The sequence below is a fragment of the Simochromis diagramma genome, unplaced genomic scaffold, assembly GCF_900408965.1.
Source record: "Simochromis diagramma unplaced genomic scaffold, fSimDia1.1 OVJJ01000371.1, whole genome shotgun sequence".
Classification (NCBI taxonomy): Eukaryota; Metazoa; Chordata; class Actinopteri; order Cichliformes; family Cichlidae; genus Simochromis; species Simochromis diagramma.
The window spans coordinates 3859028-3879556 of NW_024386920.1; the positions used below are offsets into that span (position 1 = coordinate 3859028).

Genomic DNA, 20529 nt, shown 5'->3' on the forward strand with positions numbered 1-20529 from the left:
TAGAAGCTAGTTATTTTGGCTCTTGTCTATTATATTTCTCCCTTCCTTTCTTTTATGTGCCTTTTTTCACTCTTATGTGTATCCATTCAGTCTGAGCCCAGATTTAGGCCTCTTACCACCAATAAATGTTGCTGACAGCCAACATAAGTGGCATTTCTTTTAGTAGTTCTAGCTGTTAATTACATCGCCCTCAGCACAAAATCCAATTTGCACCAAATTTCATACAGTTCTGCTCCAACAGTTATAAAACAGCCAGCACTCAGCATCAGTTCAGCACCATCTACGTTTAAGTGGTTTCAGATCGTTCCTTCCAGCTATAATTTCCATCAGATTTTAATCATAAAGAATGACGGTGCTACACCTGATTTACACCTACTTTCCTATAAATCTTGACACACCTTCACTTTGCCTGTAGCATCGCCCTCCATGGTGCAACCATTTTCATCAGAGGTTTATCATTCCATAAACTAGCATTACAAACATGTCTGCAGAAATAGCTTTCTGTTCATTCACAAGTGTTCCTGTGGGCTGAGAACATGAAAAGCAACAACAAAAAAACATTAACAACAGAGAAGGCCCAGCAAGAGCCATGGTATACATACAGGTTACCCAAAATAGTTAAAGCCAGAAAAGTCATCATGAACTGGGCATAGCAAAGTGACAACTTTGCTATAGGAAGAGGAATCTTGCAGATTTTGTCAACCTGCAAGTCCACAGACCATTAGTCTGACACCAATGACTGACAGTTTGTTCATCTAAATACACCCCAGTACATGTGGGCACAGTTCAGTGCATAAGTCTTGCACCATGGCTAAATCAATAGCCCTGGATGCATAATGCCCCCAACGAAAAAAATTCCCTTCCCTCTGGTAAAGTCTGTGTAGGTTTGACTAGATGGTTTTGGATACCCTGGAAATGCTCTCTCTAGGCTTCTGGTACAGGTTCATGTGCTTGTAAAATGGCACTCTTCAAGTTTTTGTAAATTAGACCTTGGGAAACAGGGGAAAGCAAGCCCCCTGAGCCTTACTTGCTAACTGTAACTGCAACATTAGTAGCAGTTTAGTAGCTTTACGCTCAAACCTAGCAAAGTAAATATCAACATCTGCCTCAGAAAATACAAGAGTCACATTGCTATTTTTAATGAAGTTAAATGGTTATAAACACCCTGGTGCACCAGGAATCATAGCGTCAGAGGCTTCAACCACTTAAGTGCCAACTTTCTCCCTCTTGTCTTTCTGAAGACATGCTAAACACACTCTCAGTCTAGCATCCACCCAGGCAGCTAAGATAGAGCTTTTACCCTCTGATGCTCATTAGCAAACACAATGACTGGTTAGTGGCGTTAAATGACTGGAGAATCCTACAGGTGGCAGTAATGCATCGTTCTGGATGTTAGCTGCTGTTAAGCATCAAAGAAGAAGAACTGCACGCTAAGCTACAAGCACAAAATCAGATTGTTATATGCACACAAATTAAAATGCAACAACACCTTTCCACAGACCTACCTGTCTTCCGGAGCAGGCTTGAGACATCTTTATAGACAATTTCAGCTTGTTGAGAATAGATTCCTTAATATACATCAGAGTTAAAGAGAATATAGTTTGGGATTGCTTTTAATATTACAATATGGCGGTTAATGGGTAAACAAAATAGAAAATAGGCCTGGAATGGGAACAAAGAACTGGGGTACAGGGCAGAAGGACGATCAACCCCCACCCCGAGGGCAGGAAGCAAGAGTTACTGAGGGTGAGGGGCAGACCATTGCCAATGGACACTACCTTAAAAGGAGATGGGGGTCAGCACCCCCGGCCACTGTACCAGTGTATTTTCATTGTGGGGGTGTTTACTGTAGGAGTAGGTGACCAGAGGTTATAACTGCAACTGCTGTGTGGAATTCTTTAGATCAGCCTTTAGAATAGGACTGCCGTGTGCTGATCTCCAGATGCATCTGTAAGGAAAATGGGTCATAAAAGGATTGTGTAAAACATGGAAACGTCTCTGCGTGATTTCTACCAAGACAAACAGAATCGGAAAGACAGGCCGGTGTTGTCCCTTTTCACAAGCTTTACATCATGTTCATTTTTTTCGTCTTGTGAAGGTTTGCCAGTTTAATGATAAGTCAGGGGTAACTATTAAATATGTACGTTATATTTATTGAAAACAACTCTTTAACACATTTACCATACATACCAATGTTCTGAATTATAGGCGCTTGAAGTACACAAGGGGGGTTGTGTACTTTAAGTAACTAAAGTAATGGTGTAAAATAAATCTGGTTGATTTTGAGGGGGTCAGATAGCAGGCCACCACAGGGTGTTGCTCACTTTAAAACATATAAAGCAGAAATGATGGTTCTGAAATTCGTGATTTTAAAATCCACTGTAAAGTCTCCATCAGAATAAAATATTACAGCTTTTACAGTAATATTTCAGAGGTCAGGATTATTGTACTTCCTGTTTCTGTTGATTATCTATTTCCTGGATTAGACAGAGTAAGCAGTAAACAGCGTCTCATTAACCATTGTGGATTAGTTGAAGCAGAGCACGCTCACTACACTGGGATTAGATGCTGGAATTAATCACACAGCTTTAAGGCAATCTGGTTGAGGAACCCACACATATATACATAATGATGGTTTTAAGATCACCGCAATGCAAAGAAGGAATCACAGGGCTTCAGTGTGGCACTCACATCACAGAGTCATGCAGGACTTATAAAGCGGAAGCAGCTACACACACTAATGACACTGGCAAAGTAATCCTACTCCAGAAGGAAACCAAACACAGCATTACACTGCAGTATGTGATTAAAACAGCTTTCCCTATTAAATCAGTCGAAATGAAGCAAACAAATGAAGCATTTAGAAGTTTTCTCAGGGGGATGTTGTTTCACAATTAAATTAAACGACACAGCCAGGAGAAACTGCAAGACCACTCTAAAATTGTTGTAAGACAAAGTTCTTAATTAATAACAACAGAGACCAAATATTTCTCAGCATTTCCTTCCATAGTTTAGAAGAACATGTAGGTTAGCTTTTGAATTGATTCTTTCTCTCTGTGCCTTTGTGACTTTCCTCTTAGTGCTCTAGTTTGCTTCCAGAGTTCAAAGACATGCATGGTATATTAACTGGTGCATGTGAGAGTGTGAATGCTTGTTTGTCTCACTGTGTTCACCCGAGGGGAGAACAGGACGGATGGATGACTTTATGCTCCTGTCTTTGAGTTATTTTCTAAGCCTGCCGTTCGTAATTCATACACTGTATTCTGTGCATGCTTGGTTGTCAGATGATCATTGTTTTTTAAATAACTCCCAGACATCTTCTTCCTCTTATTCCTGTGTATCTCAGGTAATGCTGACCGCATCCTATTAGTCATTGCTGGCACCAGACATCAACATGGGGGATGATTACGTGAAATAGGGTTTATTTGTGTTTAAGCTTGTGGCTTTATTGACTTTGCTGACAGTGCTATACTGCTATTGGCAGGATGACTGGATACCAGCAACTAAATGTGGGGGAAAGACTCTTGTTTGTGTTGTAAAGTGTTATATAACATTAGGTTTCATGTTTTCATGATGTCCATTGCACTTTTTCTATTCAAATAACTGTTGATAATATAATAACTTATTGCAGCTGCTGCTCTATTAATAATATTTACGTATCCGAAAGGATGCACCCATAGATCAGCACCACTCTTTTTTGTTTCCAGTGACTCACGTATATTGACTTTTGTAAATCAATCACAATGTGTAAGCAGGATAAGAAGACTATGGATAAAATGCAGTGTCGTGTATATAAGTTGGACACCTGGTACTACCTGCTGATAAGACCCTCACGTGTAGTCATCTATTTATGTGCATCTACAGCATTAAAATGTGTTATATTGATGAGTATTTATGTATTCATGGTCTTCCAAATTTCACCTGAGGGTTTTTGTTGCTTATGTACATCATGTGACTTATAATAACGCCCCTGATTTGCGCCAATGACCTTACAGCTTGAGTCACGGTTTTATACCTTCTCCTTCCGGTTTATCAGCTGATATAAGCCGCCCCCTTTGTGTTTGTGCGGTGACATCATGGCAGGGTCATCTGCTCAGAGTAGCACAGCGGAGCGCATCGGATACATAAGCAGAATCGAGAGCTTCAGCGCTTGTCACCGTCTTCACAGGTACATCGCCTCCATCCCTCCTCCGTTAGGGAGGGAGCGGGCTGATAGAGAGTCGTCCCGAAAGCGGGTTTATTTCAAACACCTTCTTAAAGCACTCACACAGAAGTGCGCCGAATGAAAGTAGCTTTCACCTGGTGGCGCAGGGTTTGCGTTTGACGTGTACTGAAGTGTGTTTTTACAAGAGCGAGTAAAATCCCGTGTGTCGTGGATGGAGGATCGTGGAGAAGTGAAGCGCGATGATTAGGATACTGAATAAGTGTGATGTGGATTGTTTGGAGCAGGGGGAAGTCACTGACACCCGTGTTCTTGCTCTTTAGCGGATTAAAGCTTTTGGTGTTTGCGGCATTCTGCTTAAACTCAGAGAAAGATTCGCGAAATATCCACTCATGCTGCATTTACGTGCAGTGGGCGCTGTCGAAAACGAGCCTATCCAAAGATTAATTGGAGACGACTTAATTAGATCTAGATCACAGGTGTCAAAACTCCAGGCCTCGAGGGCCGGTGTCCTGCAGGTTTTAGATGTGTCCAGCTGATTTAAATGGCTAAATTATCTCAACATGTTTTGAAGTTCTCCAGAGGCCTGGGAATGAACTAATCATTTGATTCAGGTGTGTTGACCCAGGGTGAGATCTAAAACCTGCAGGACACCGACCCTCGAGGACTGGAGTTGCCCACCCCTGATCTAGATCAACAGTTTATGCTGTGCTAATAAATGTCTTTTACTATATTGTTTGGTGTACAATTTTTGTTGTTGTTAAGCAATAACACGTTACCTGGTATACACCTACATAATATGGCAGTTACACTGTTAAAAATCAATACTTTTTGTCATCTCTTTATACTACATGACTGTTAGAAATGCACATTAAAGAGCTTTTGACTGTCTTGGCCAAAAGGCTTTCCTGACTATTCCTTCACATCTCATTCAGCATTCACCTGAGTGATGAGGAGAATAAAGAAGTGTACGGAAAGTGCAACAATCCCAACGGTCACGGACACAACTACAAAGGTTTGTCACACTCCTTCCCTTAAACGAACTATATTAGGAGTGTAATGCTCTTCATTCATCGCTCTCGTTTCTCTCCACAGTGGAGGTAACCGTGCGTGGAGAGGTATCTGCAAAATTTTTTTGAGGAATCTATGTCACCCTAGTAATAAATAGGAAAACCTGTTTCAGGAACAAGTGTGTTTTCTGTGTATGTTTTCAGATTGATGCTAAAACTGGTATGGTCATGAATCTGACTGACTTGAAGAAATGTATTGAGGTAACTTTTTTCCCTTAATGGAATTTAAAAACTGGCTAATTGTTACTCAAAAAAAAAACACTTGTTTTGGACTGTTTAGCTTGATAAAAGCTGTTTTGGATGCTAAGATTCATTTAATAATTCAGTTTTTATTAACAATTTGATAGTAAGTAATTGAGTTATTTACTATGTGCTAATTAAAATTAATATTGTATAGTTTTCTGAGGTTTTAACTGTTGTAAATATTAACCGGTTTATAGACAGTTTTCATTATGTTAAGTTGGTTTGTGCACTACTTCTACAACATGCAGACTAAAATTGGCATTTGTTAGTTTTACACAGAACATTTAGGGTGACATACATTAGCTATGTATGGAACAAACTCTGAAGTTGGTAACTAACTGCCCAGTTGGTGTACAGTCTATTGAAACATTTTAAAAACAGTGCTTCCCCTGCAGGAAGTAATCATGATTCCACTGGACCATAAAAACCTTGATAAGGATGTTCCATATTTTACTACTGTTGTCAGGTGTGTACCCTTTCAGGCTATTGTCACCGGTCTTATTACAGATTTATTTATTTATTTATTTATTTTCCTCACTGAAACTTCTTTTTCATCTGCCCACGTAGCACAACAGAGAACGTGGCTGTTTACATCTGGGACAACATGGTGAAGGTTCTCCCGCCCGGCCTGCTCTATGAGATCAAGATTCATGAGACCGACAAGAACGTGGTTGTGTATCGAGGAGAGTAGTGAAGCGGTGTTTGGTTTAGTAGCCCTAAAGTGCCATTCCTTTCTACTTATTTTAGGCTAATTGTTTACGGACTGACTTCACTCTGGTCACACGTAGTTTGAAAGTCTTTTAGACGTTGTTCCTTTTGCACAGCAAAGATTTCATAGATACTGCCATGTATATTCTTGTAAACAGAATCCTATTTATGATCTCATCATTTTGAGGAAAATTTGCCGTAAAGGAGAGAACAGAAGCCTGAAAAATGTGGTTATAAAATAAACTGTAAAACATATTGTAGACTGAATTCAATCAAATAAAAATTGGTTCTCACTGGTGGTTTGGCCTCTTCTCTGTCGCTCTCGTCCATATGCTGTCTGACACAATGGAGGGAGGGCTTGACCTGCCCTCCTTGAGCCCTACCCCGGACCTCAGAAATATGAGTCTTCTCTTTTTAAGAAATCTGTTAATGCTATTCTTAAACTCAACTTTATCTCTATTTTATCATGTGTTATTCCATTACTAATGTCCTGGTGCGTTGAAAGCTATTAAAAAAAAGTAATATTATTGTACATGGTTTACACAAGAGTCACCTCCAGGGACAGAAATTAATGAACCAAATTCAAATAATACGTGAGCAGACCTGACCTCAGACATTTCATGTGTGTTTCATGCTAGTATTAACAAATGGTTAAATTACCAGAAGTCTGATATTTACATGTCATTTGGCATTTATATGAAAATAAGTTGTGAACAGCCTAATAAGATGTTCTCAGTCCAACAGTGACATCTAGTGGAATAAAATCATCCCTCTCAGCTCGGTGGATTAGACCTAACTTTTTCAGATGAGTAGAGCTTGGATTTTATTTTCAGATGAAGGGTTTGAGTCCAGAGGTACAGAATTCAAGATGTTGGAAATCTGTTTCCACAGTCTGTAAAGTCATCGGTAGCTGTTGGCAGTGGTTGATCTTCTGTGTTTTATGAAGTCCAAAGTCAACACAGCAGCTTAGCAGGAGCATTGAGAGCTCTTCATGTGTGCATCTGTGTGATAGTGAATCCAGCTGAACAAAAGAAATCAGTATCTGGCTGCAATGCTAAAACTACTGCAGGACCAAATGGTTCGCTGACCACATTAATACTGTATGGAACTGGCCAACTGCCTCACCTGACCTGAACCCCATCCCCATATATGGAGTATATATGGGGAAAAGGCCCCAAACAAAAATGCAGAAAGAGCTGATGGCAGCTCGCCATAACGAACCAAAACGACGCAGTAATTCCTGCTAAAGGAGACTTGACCAAGTACTGAATATTTAAATTTGAATATTTATAAGAAGGTACACGTCTGTCATTTTAACCACTTGGTGTCAGTAAAGAGCTGCACATTTCTTAGAGGCTATGGCACATTTGCACCGGGGTAATAAGTTTACCACAAAAGGTTGGGGGGGGGGGGGGTGATATGAGCTCATATTTTCTGCTCCCACAAAACTTACCAAAATGAAAGTGGGCGCTGTCCTTTCATCTCAAACAGCATTATTGTCATAAAACCTGGATTGTCTTTATTTACATACCTGCAAAAGTCACACCAAATATGCTATTGATGCAGAGCTTTCAGATTTGGTTTGTGAATCATAGCTTCAGGCAGCTAAAATATTAACAAGGACGACTTTTTGCTGGTGTGAAAAAGATGACTGTTTGTTCAAACCTGAGTGTCTTGTCTTTTTTAGATCCCATCTGATCCCTGAGGATCAGAGGATTGAGGTGCCGTCAGCTTGTCTGATCTCCAAACTTTAGATAGTTGCTATTATGAGTAAGTCATAAATTTAAAGCCATCAGTCAACCTACCAGCAGAAATTGAGACCATACACTGTTTCTTTGATTTGCTCAGTCTTTTTTAATTTGTGCCTCCAGGATGTCAGGATTCAATAGGACACCACATTTTGGTGACTTTGAGAATATTATTGAGGAGAGTAATAGGTCAGACTCCTAAATGACCTTTTAAAGCTGATGCTTTTTATTTTTATATTGCTTAAAAATCCAAGAATGTGGAACAATGTGAATTGAGGTTTGTAGCCTTGAAAGAAGTAGTAAAAGTATAGGTGACATTCAGCACTACTGTATCAGGCTTTTTTTTTTTTAAATTTATCCTGTTTACAAAAATGCTGGACTCTAAAACAATTTGAAACAGAAATATGTACAGTTATATGAAATTTACTGAATGTGTATAGGGTCCAGATAAGCCAGGATGTAAATGAAATCTTCTGTGTGGGCTTTCCGACATTTCTGGAAGCATAGTTGCAAAAGAAAGCAGCCTGGTAGTTCAGGCCTTGCAGGAGGAAATATTAGGGTGAATGTTGTGTGTGCTCTGGTTTGTCCTTTTTTTCCCCCAAAAACATGAAAAGTCAAATGGAAGAAGCAAAAAGGGAGGAAAGAAAGTTAATGTTATAAATATGAACCTGTATTAAGTTTTTCTACACATTTTGAAACTCATTAACCATAAATATTTTTAAAATTTGACAGGCCGTAGACTAAAATCTACGGATACGGAAGAGGATTAGGGCCACAATTTTTTATTTCTTCCCCCCAGTATTCTGAGAAGAAGAAAAGAAGTTGGATCGACCGTGCGTGCACGGCGCTAATGCGTTAACGAGCTAACCACGCTAACGCGTTGACGCCGTCACCATGCAGCCCCACGCACGGGTTGATCCGCGCTAACTCGCTAACGGATATTTGCCTCGTTAATGCAGTTATGGCGTTAACGTCATTTTAACGAGTTTAACACTGACAGCACTAGTTATGAATACATTTTCTTTTTTTTTTTGGTTTGGTCTTGTTGTATTTATCCGTGGCACCTTAAAGGCCGGTCCATGAAAATATTGTCGGACAAGAACCGTGGTGCAAAAAAGGTTGGGGATGGCTGGCCTTCAAAGCAGAGAGAGGTCTAAGCTGTAAAGTGACCAAAGGACAGTACAGAATTAATTTCCTCTGATCTGTTGCATCATCTGCTGAGCTACGATCACATTAAACCAGCTTTGTCTCATGAAGAACATCGTAACATAAACACCTCGTCTCAGGTTTTCATATTAAAAAACAGAAGTGACAACGGTGGGTGTACAAAGTAGTTTGACCTTTTAACACTCAACCCTCTATTCAGATACGCTAACTTCAGGCTCCAAAAAGCCAACAACCTTCCATCAGGAACCTTGGTGTAACTTTTGACTCAGCTCTGACTTTGGACACTCATGCAAATTTATTGGTTCGTTCCTGTTTTTATCATTTAAAAAATATTGCTAAGCTGAGTCCTGTTGTTTCACGCTCAGAACTAGAAATGGTCATCTATGCATTTGTTTCATCTCGTTTGGATTATTGCAATTCTTTGTTCACTTGTTTAAGTAAAGCCTCTGTGGATCATTTGCAAGTTGTTCAGGACGCTGCCGCAAAGCTTCTGACCAAATCTTCTAAATCCTCCCACGTTACACCCCTGCTGATCCAGTTGCACCGGCTCCCCATAAAATTCAGAATCCACTTCAAGATTTTGACTTTGACATTCAGGGCTCTGCATGGACAAGCACCAACCTATATCAGAGATCTTTTACATCAGTACATCCCCAGCAGGTCCCTGAGGTCATGTGATCAGGGCTTGCTGGTCGTCCAACATACAAGGCTGAAAACGAAAGGCGATAGAGCGTTTGTAGCTGTAGCCCCCAGACTCTGGAGCTCCCTTCCTTTAAGCCTGAGATCTGTGGACTCAGTGGTTTCATTTAAAAAACAGCTAAAAACCATCTTTTTAAACTTGCTTTTGGTTGATTTCTGCTTTTATGTTTTAGTTTTTCTGCGAAGCACTTTGTGATTTTTGTCTTGAAAGGTGCTATACAAATAAAATTTTACTTTACTTACTTACTTTACATGGTGGCGACCAAAATGCTAATACTACACGGTGATCGTACCCATCGACACCAATAGTAACAATCCTTTGTAAATTGACTATCACTATTACTTAATGTTAAAAGCTTTGAATGGAGCCAGGCTAGCTGTATCCTGTGGTTCCTGTGATTTTGTGCACTAAATCTGTTTCCATGTGCAACACACATTTACCCACACAGATTAAATCCAGTGTCCCACTTTAATGGTTTCTAGTCTGATCCCTTTATTGTCTTTGTGAACTGAGACCACAAAATGTGTGAAGTGTCTCTGGATGAACATACACAGTTTAAAACAAGGGGCCTCTTCTTGTTTCCCTGCCAGAGTTGTAATCTTTGTGTCAAGATTCAGCCGCCGACTCAAACCTTTAATTAATAAAATTCCATAAACATGTGTCATGCACAGGCAGATGACCTGCTATAAACAAGCCAGAGCAAGACTTTAAGAGCAGAAGTGCCACCTCTTTACTCTGATTCCAGATCAGACTCAGCCTTTTGTACTTCACCTCTTTTCTTGATTCCAGTAAGCACTCGCTGATCTGAGATCTGTCAAAAAGCCTGGAATAAGAACCTGCTTCTTTTATAGCAAGTGGGTAGATACAGAACAAATCAAACTATAATTACATGTCATAGAGTGCAGCTGGATTACTGCAATTAACAGGTAAAGCTAGTGATTATCCTCCTGTTTCATGGAAAAGTATTTTTTGCTACATTTTAAGGCCCTCTTTGCTTTTCTGTTTAAACACAAGCAACTGTGTGCCTTATTTATTTATGAACTTAGCCCAAAGTAAGGCAGATGAGTTGGATTACATCCCCTAATTATCTTTGCAAATGTAAATAAAGATACTATAAATGTGCAAAGCTCACAGTGTGTTAGCATGGATTTAACATATTTTTTGGTGCTGTGATGTTCAAGTAGTAGACTTTCACTTGTTTGGCTGTGCATCTTACTACATCTTTCCGAAACAGCTCTTATTTATACTCTTTAATCTCTGCCACAGATTAGCTCAACAACACAGCACAACACAAACAAGTGCTCATCTAAAAGCTTTGGATCAGAACGCTTAGGTAATAGCAAATGGCCTGGTGCTTATGTGGCACTTTTCTACTCTACCTGTGAGACTTTAAGGCACTTTATACAACTTGCCTCGTTCACACAATCACTTTTTTCTGCTGAACTCGATCTGCCATTCACATGTATGCGTCTCTTGCCCAATGATATTTGGCATGCAGACCGGAGCCGCCAAGGATCAAACCACCAACCTTCCAAATAGTAGATAACCTGCCCAACTTCCTGAGCTACAGCCGCCCTTACAACAGGCTGTTTCACTTCCTCATTATGTAGTGAAGTTATGTAAATCCAAGGCGGATTCCTGCAAACAGTCAGTAGAAGGTTTGTTTTATTTGATAAGTGATATTTAACAATTTAGATCTCAGTGAATGTGATAAATGTGTCGAATGTGTAGCAAACTGTTGTAAAAGAAAAGCTTCTGAAACACCATTCAGCAAAACACTAGACATTTCTAACTCAACCACATACTAATTGTTTACTTGCCCCAATCTCTTTCCTTACCACTAGGAGACTAGGAATCTTGTACATACCTCAAAGATGTTTATCACATTTTGACATTGGAAAACCACGGTTTGTCAAAATGGGACATGAATTAAAACATGTAAAAAGAGTATTTCCTACTCCTTTTTCTATAAAATTGGTTAAAAATAGTTTGTGCTCATCAAATATTTGTGCTTCTTTGTGGAACTTTGCTTGAGAAAAGGTAGCTAGCTAGTTAGCACGATAGTTGCAGAAAAACAATGAGTTGTTGCTTGAGTCATCTTGGATCATCCTGCACATAGAAAAGTCTTTCTTCCTTGTCACGGTAATGTATGATCTTGTTAAATGCTATGTCTGTTTCGACGTTTACTGCCATGATGCCAGGTCTCTCTTGGAAGTGAAATTTGGATAAATGAAGAATTAATAACTAGACAATATAATGACCGCATTGTCATCTTTAAAATTTCTTAATCTCGGACACAGGAAGACATTTGCCTCATTTGAGAAGCAGTAAACCTACAAGTTGTCAGCTAAAGCGTAATGTATGGTCCCACAAATGTCCCTGTCTGCATATGCAATAGAGACTGACTTAAGACAGAAATAAACAGAGAGGAATTTCCACCCACCGCAAACGTGTTCCCATGCGTTTCTCCAAAATGCACACGCCATGTTGCTGAACTTGGTCAGTCAAATGCTGGTTGGAAGAATTGAACAGTGAGTCAACTCCGAGGCATTCCCTGGACAGCCAAGAGATATAATCTCACCAGTGTGCTCTGGGTCTACCCTGATAGCCTCTTTATGATAGGATATGGCCTGAACACCTAACCTGACTCTTTTTGATGTGGAGGAATAGCGGCTCTACTCTGAGCCCCCCTGGAATGACTGAACTCTTCACCCTATCTCTAAGGGTAGCCAGCCACCCTCAGGGGAAAATACTGTACTATTCACTGAATAAACACATTCAGAACCAATCATTTGGAGCAGGTAAGGTTGGAAGCATGAGTTAGACAAAGTTGAGCACCATATAAACCAAACAAGCTGGAAGATGCTAAAATCTTTAGCTTAGCAGAGCTCAAGAGTTAATGATCATTGTCTTCAGGCTTGTCATTACACATTGTTGTTGGATTCAGTCAGAATATATTAGTATTCCCACTAATATAAATGTAAAAACAAACAGAAATGTGACTTTTTACTCTTTATAAAGGTAAAAAATAAATTCACTGTGACATAAAGTATATTTTCTTATGAGCACAGGATCAATTTCTTGAGCTTTGCATGCATGCTGACATCCACTTGACTGTGAGTCAAGCCATAAGCCAAACAATAGACAATAAGCCTCTAAAAAATCCCAAGTTTCCCTGCCAGCTTGATTAAAAACTTCGGGGATCTGTTCTTTTCATGCCCACAAGATGAAACAAGATAAATTACCCACTGCTGTCATTTTCCCTGTGTTGCAAGGTAAACATATCATTTTGTGCATGATTTCCTCCTGCCTCCAGCCAATAGGTGCAACAGATCTTTATCCAGCAGATGACACACACACAAAAATACACAGGGGGTATTTATTAAGTTATTAAAGTAGTTTAATTAATAAATAAGTAATAATAAAATATATGCATGAATTATGAAGCTATTGCAGGTCCTAGAGACTTCCAACTAACAGATAAATGAGAATATGAAATGCTAGTGTAAGTTCAGTCATAGCCTGAAGTTTGTGAATTACTTGTGTGAGTACCAGAAACTTTTACTTTTAACTTTTTTCCTGCAATAATCCAAAAAATACAAAAAGCATTGTGCATGCATTCCTTACAATGTGACGCTGCTTTTTCATGGTATTGTTACAACTTTAATTTACAACTTCTGGCATGGGTTTTTTTCACCATTAAAATTCAGTATTTGTTATTTTAAAAATAGAAAATAATAATGTCACATGCACAACACAGTTTGGTTGCAAATGAGCCACTCTGTAGTATGTGTGTGCTACATTGTTGCGGTAAAAGCTGCCAGTCTGTCTTCTTTTGTTATGCCTTTGTCAGAAGGTGGCGTCGCTTTGAGCAAAGAGGAGAAATGTGTGCATGTGTGGAATCAGGGTTTAGAGCGGTGTGGGGGTGTTCAAGCTTGTTTTTTGTTTGCTCGTCATCTCCCTCCCTTCCTCCCTCCCTCCCTCCCTCCCTCAGGGTCAGGTAGCATGCATAGCACACTCTCACACACACTCCCACAGCTTCAAGAGAGCACACACACATTCTTCACTATCTACCCAGAACCTGCTTGGGTGAAGACAGCATGTGCGTCTGTGAGCTGTGAGGATGGAAAAGAGAGTGTGTGTGATCCAGACTGACTTCCACCAGTATAGACCCACCATTGCTCTCCACAACAGACCCCTGGCACATGTAAGAAAAATGCCTCTTTTTCTCTGGCACTACATGTTTTCCTTCTTCACTTAATCTTTGCTTATTCATTTTTTGCAGACTTTGTGTTATTTAATCTCTCCCGGTTAGTTTTCTTTCTGGCACTTTCTTCCACCATGATGCAGGGCTCTTCCTTGTTCCCGGCCCACACCTCTAGAAAAGAGGGTCCTTCATTCAGCAGGGGGCATCAGAGTGTATAGGATCATTTGTGACACATAGTGTATGTGCTTTTCAAGTTTTTTAATTTACTTTAAGATTTTCCATGTTTCAGGATTAGTATCATTCTTAAAGTTTAAGCTGTGAGTAGCTAAATGTGTAGTTTTTCCTCTTCTTCTCACAAGCTCACACATACATTTCAGTGGAATGCAAACACAGACAAGCATCAGAAAGCCTGAGGAGACTAAAACAGGGAGTTTCATTTGCTTGCTCACTGATTTAAGGTACTGCTGAAGGATCAATTACAACCACTTAGAAAACATTGGAAGATTTGAAGATTTAAAGCAAAGAGTTTTATGAGGAGATCAATACAACTCCAAACTACTGAACTGGAGCCAGGTAGCAACTCCAGAGTTCCCCTTAAACTCACTGACATCATTCTTTATGGAATTAATTACTAATATTAAATGATATCAATAATGAAAAACAGTAAAACAAAGTGTCTGTGAAGATCATGGTAGTCTATGGAGCTGAGAAAGAAAAGTGTCTGTTTCACCTCTCAGTTGATGGAGAGTCCCAGATTTTTAAGCCCTATTGGGAGTGTCCCTAAGAGGGCCGTGGACCCTATTGATCCCCTGCCTGATCACATGAAAACAGGTGTAGGTCACTATCAGCCAAGTAAAACAAAGTATTAAATGTGACAGCGGGGGCATGTACTGCAGCCTGCCAGCAGGGGAGCATCACAAGATTTTGAACCTCTTTTGGGGAGCTGTCATGTTGTGCAGCTTTATATTAATGTATGCTATCTATGGCGTGTGTGGATATTAAAAGATAGTCAAATGATATGAAGTAATGTAAGGCTGTACTTTTGATGATGGCTACTGCAGAGTAACTGATTACCATTGTAACTTGCCCATCATGGATGATATACAACTCTGTGACCTAGACCATGGTGGCTCTTTCAGCTGGCTGGTTCCTGTCTCTCTCAGTAGTTTCACATGTAGCAGCTGGGTCTGTCAGCAAAGACACAAAAAGCTCGGTGGTTTTCTTCTTTGATGATGGTGCATGTGGGTCATGCGGCTCAGACGGGATACTTTGTTTCTTTGTGTGCGTTTCCTCCTAAATTGAAAGGAATCCCACTGATCCTCAGATAATGTTATGTTTAGGTCTACACACTTCAAGGTAACTACAGTCAGTGTTGTCTATAATCCATCCAACTGTTATGCGGTCCAATAATGTAAGGTATTTCAAATCAACCTTATCGGGACAATAACTCACAAAGAAAAGAGCAGAACTTTGTACTGCGCAGCTCTTCAGTGTAACTACATGATGACAGTCATATCACTGATATAATTTATAAGCTGGTATTATTGGACCTGACCTGCAGTCAGTTGACCACATGAGTGTAAGTGAGCTATGAGGTGCTTCGCTGATCAAAGGCTTGCTGTACCTCCCTCCGCGACCTGGTTCCAGAGTTCAGCCAGAGGCCAGGCTTCGCTCTGTGGTCCATTTATCTGGGAGCAATTTGGATGCTGAGGATTGTTTACTGTCCAGAAATGCTCTGTTTGCAGCAATAAGCTAACAATTCAAGGACGACACACACCTGGATAAGAAGCACCCAAACACAGTAGATGTGCATTAAGTATCACTGAGCTTTAGAGCTACAGGTTTTTGCTTAAGCTCTGGGTCTGCAGTCACAGTCTTACCTGTATACTGCAGTGGTCAGCTGCAGATGAAAGAAAGAACAAAGTGCATTCATCAAAGTCGCTCTGAGTAAAACTTAGATATACGTCATGTGTTTTATCTCTTGTCAGACACACATGTATAAAGACAGATGTGATTAATCCCAGTCCTCACTGTCTGTTAGGATCTTTTCCATTTACACACTGTGCTATTACCTTTAGCTTACTAGAAAAACTAACTTTAATGATTTTTTCTACTAAATAATGGGCCATTATCACACAAACCTTTACGTTTTATTAACAGAGGAATGATTTAATGTGCACATTCATTGAACAGCCTGAAATTAGTCATTAAGGCTCACTATAGTAAAACAAAAACATATTTAGTGGTTGTTAGTGGCATTGCAGTTTGCCATACTTACAAGTTAACTGGTTCTTAATTATGATCTCACTAGGGACTGTATTACTAGTTTTAACGCATTGCTACTAAGAACCTCCCAGCAATGACTTTTGCTCAGGCACATTTTGAAGACTAACTTTATAATTCCTGAAGTTTTGTTTTGCACCTACATATGCAAATATAAAAGATATTAATTTCTTTTTTTATGGATATTAGTGATGAATGATTAGACTTAAACATTAAAGGTGACGGACATCTATGCTGAGGTTTTAATATTAAAAAAGATCAAAATGATCTTCAAATGCCGACTTTACCCAAAATTTAGAATTAGTTCTTTTTTTCCAAAGGCTTGAAAGTAAACCGACTATCACTTGCATCCTTCTGTCCAAGCTCACACTCTGTTAGTCTTTGACTCTTTATGCTTCAATAAGTGCCAGGATTTTTCTTTGCATTTAGCACCTGCCTGTGCAAAGGTATTCAATTAAAACTGAGCATTAACTAAGCAGCTTTCAAAGCTTCAAAGCATGATCCAGAGTTTGCATGATGATTTTATTACTTTTTTCCTGAAATAGTTTGGCTGTTGCCTACTTGAGTAATGTGAATATTAACTGGGATAACACACAGGCATGGTAACTATTGGTGGTAACTACTAAAGAGTAACTATTATGGCTGTCCTTATTTTCTGCTACACATTATATTATTACAAATATTAAACATAGTTACACAACTAGAGGTCAGCACACGTATGCAAGCAATCCCTGTACGCAGACATTTTTTTCTTGGATGTTAATGATGGTAATAAGAACAGTAGCCCCGCCCATCTTCTGTTTAAAAGTAGCAGCCACTCAAAAGAAGGTTTAGTCAGGGAGGGGGTTTGTTTCAGAAGACAAGGAATAAGTTAAATAGGATTATTTTTGAACTGTGAATCAATATAAAAGTGGAAATGGATTAAGAATAGAACAACAGAATAAGTCCCCTTTTCATATTCATAGTCCTCGGTTGACTTCAAAGTATATTCAGGGAGTGCAAACAATTTTTACAGCACTGCGAATCAGATGGACACTTGGAAAGTTTTTTTTCTGAGACAAGAGGTGCAGAAACACCTCAGAGCTTCAAGTCAAAACATGAAACCTTTGCTCAAGTGTAATCCCCGGCCTTCACACAAAGCGGGAATGCGCTGCAATAGGGAGAGTACTTTATTTGTGCAATATCAACAGTGGTGCTGGCATAAGGGGTTAATCCCTGTGATCATGCTAAAGGTGAACCATTGATGTGTCATATTTGTCTTCCTCTTCTTTTTCTGGCATCGGCGTGCAGATTGAAGTTAAGTGAGACATTAAGTCCCGCACTGACAGGTGAAGGTATTGTGTGTTTAATCTGACTACAGGCAAAAGGAAGTTCAGGTGTGTCAGGCGACACACATGTGCTAAACCGTGTTTGGACAACGTGGTAATTATCGGCACACACTTTAAGAAAGATGATAATGCCCTTACTACTTTCCCTGCTGACGAACTGTACAGTTTGTCAGGCATGAGCAGTGAACTGGCTGTCAGATCTCTGACAGCCCAACTAATGACAGCTCTTTTTCAGATACCAGCACTCAAGCAGCAACAGGTTTTTGTGCATGTGTGTGTGTGTGTGTGTGTGTGTGTGTGTGTGTGTGTGTGTGTGTGTGTGTGTGTGTGTGTGTGCGAGCCTGCCTTTCTGTACAGTAACACAGCATATGCTTTTTAACACCTTCTTCAATGGATAATGACATTGTTTTATTCCAGATCCACTTCTTGTTTCTTTTAGAAGTTATGCCAGAATTACTTGCAGAATCTTGTTAGGTGAGCAGAGAAAATAAAAGAAAATATATATATGTTCTGGCAGAAAGTTTAAATGCATGCAGCAGACAGAAGGTCTGTTACTTTGGATAGTGCATTTTGTGTGAAATTGAAACCATTTCCTGCACTACATTTAATGCGGGGCTTTATTGTGTTAAAATACCCTGTCTAAGAATTCAGTGCAGAACAGCTGACATTTCTATTTGCAGTATAGACAAATACTATTGTTCATAATCAGAGGGTTCAGAAATTCCTTGCTTCTATTTCAAGGTCACATTTGCTACAGCAGAAAGCAACATCCTAATGGTTATCTAAACTTAGCACAAAAGTATGAAAATGTGTGTTTGGTTGATTATTTGTCGATGCTTCTTGAAAATAAATCTTACACCATTGGAAAGCAAGGGTACTGGTTATTATAAGCAGACCTTTGACAAAAAAATAAAAAGTGAGTGAGCAAAGTGAGCAAACCCACTCTGGACACTAACTAAAATTAAACTGAATTAAAAGAAACGTTAAAATAAAAATAAATATAAAAAATAATTAGACATTAAAAACTATAATAACTCTGATGGAAACCTGTTTATTTCCCCTAAATAGTGCCACATTTGTAAGGAAAATGCATTTGTGTGTTAAGCAGCAGGGTTGAGCATGTGGATGGATTATCTCAGCTGTTCTCCTGACTGACGTTTGGTCAGTTTAAAAATCTTTTTCCTGCCATGGGATTGCATTTGTCCCTAACCATCGTTAACTTTTATCGAGTGGAAAAAAGTTAGCATTCATCCTCCAGCCTCACTGTTTCTGTTATGCTAACCATAGCTGTGTAGCTAGCCACCACATCATTATATACCAGCTAGCCCAACTTCAGTAACCTTACAAATATCACTGCTGTTTAGTTTCCTGTCTTCATTTATGTCGAAAGATGGTGTATCATCTTTAGATGGAAACTAGCGAGCTAACTTCCTGCTGACTTCTAACTTTGTTAAATTTAATAAATTCTGTTTTCATGGATGTTAGACTTCAATGTTACACCTGGTAGAGCAGCCACACTGATCATTTTATTAAAGACAAAAGGATTTAGACAGTTTTAAACTCTCAGTGATGCTGCAGTGTTTCCTTTGACTTTGGGACCTGGAGCAGAGTTTGGACCTGGAAACGGCTAATGAGGTCAGAATTAAAGACCAGGTTGTAAAGCAGAAGGGTTTAGTAACTGCAGCAACTGCAGAAGAACATGTGAAGCTATGGAGTGGAGTGACAAGGCGCCTTGTGCTTAAAAGTCACCTATGCTCTGCTGGTAACTGCAGAGTTCGAATTCTTTCCTAGCATTAATATCGGCACAAAACCTGATATTCATGGGCCGGGTACATGGTTATGTAGCTTATTTGTGGCCATACAGTGTAGGCTAGCTGGGATTTTATGGTGAAAAACTAGTCAACTTTCTTATTTCACTGCAACTGTATCAGTGACTAGATAAGTTGCTGGCTTCAGCTTTGTTTTAGACTCCTCCAGCTCGGCTTTAGTCTTTGGCATACACTGAATCAAATCCTGCAGACATCTTGAATTGTGGTGTACATTAATCAAAAACGTGGCCTGGATTTTGAGAAGACCTTCTATTATAAAACCCCCACCAGCAGGAGATCCAGAGTTACCAGTCTTATGATAGAGAGCTGACCTCTTGCTTGATTTCTTACTTACTTCCAGCAGCACAGTTGTTAGTTTTTATTGTTGCAGTGCAAACCAGCAGGAGGCCAGTTAGGTAAAAGGGGAGAAAATGTGGGCTCATACTGGTGGATTCTTGGATGTCTTTTACAGGGCAAAACTCCCTGACGTGTGGGCTTGTGTGTGTGTCAGATGTGGATTTGGAGGAGTTGGGGAGTGGGGAAGGCCAGACAGCAGTGAACAAAAGTGAGAGAGACTCAGTGAGAGCGCCAGACAGCCTAGCTGAAATACCAAGCCTTCTGTATGCATGCGTGTATTTGCAGATGTGTGTGAGTGGTGTTGCGGGTCAGGTCCCTGTTTTTGCAGCCCGTTCATACAGAGGAAGCAGGGATGAGGGAGAGAGAGGAGCTCAGGAGAGCAATAGAGCAGAGTGACCGGCTCCTTTCCAAGGTCCGTGAACTAGAGGAGCAGAACACCCAGCTTAACAAGGAAAAGAATGAGGTGGCCACTAAATACCGAGCTGTAAGTCTCTGCTGCTTTTCCCTCTATGCCTCAACTTTATTCTTTCCCTTTCCCCTTTAAATAAGAAATTCTTTTGTTTCACTAACTTGATACTTTGGAACTCACATAATTTGTGATTAAGCTTGAATTTCTGCTCGATAAGGGATTTTGAACGTGGTCATTATACCAGCCCCTAGTGTATGAAATTAAGTGGATAATGATACCTTTGCTGAGGGAGAGACAGAAAGAGAGAGAGGGATGGAGTCACTGTGGCAGTCGTATTAA

General features: G+C 39.8%; 2 protein-coding genes across 4 annotated transcripts in view; both read left to right on the top strand.

The window, feature by feature from the left end:
- Positions 1-4034: 4034 nt before the first annotated feature.
- Positions 4035-6477, top strand: pts (6-pyruvoyltetrahydropterin synthase). 2 transcript variants are annotated; one of them, XM_040036837.1, is made up of 6 exons: positions 4035-4168; positions 5098-5177; positions 5258-5280; positions 5377-5433; positions 5871-5941; positions 6043-6477. In XM_040036837.1, exons 1-6 carry the CDS (start codon positions 4077-4079, stop codon positions 6164-6166), a joined length of 447 nt encoding a protein of 148 aa, XP_039892771.1. In that variant the 5' UTR covers positions 4035-4076; the 3' UTR covers positions 6167-6477. The 2 variants fall into 2 exon arrangements, with proteins under 2 accessions (XP_039892771.1, XP_039892772.1); XM_040036838.1 differs by having other exon boundaries at positions 5258-5262.
- Positions 6478-13835: 7358 nt separating this feature from the next.
- The window catches only part of LOC120736466 (myosin-16), a 51442-nt gene continuing 44748 nt past the window's right edge, over positions 13836-20529 (top strand). The window contains exon 1 of one of the 2 annotated variants that reach the window (XM_040036598.1): positions 13836-14005. In XM_040036598.1, coding sequence (XP_039892532.1) covers positions 13922-14005 — 84 coding nt within the window. In that variant the 5' untranslated portion in view covers positions 13836-13921. Of the gene's footprint in view, positions 14006-19179; positions 20266-20529 lie in introns of those variants that run through there. The other variant, XM_040036597.1, reaches the window with a different exon arrangement.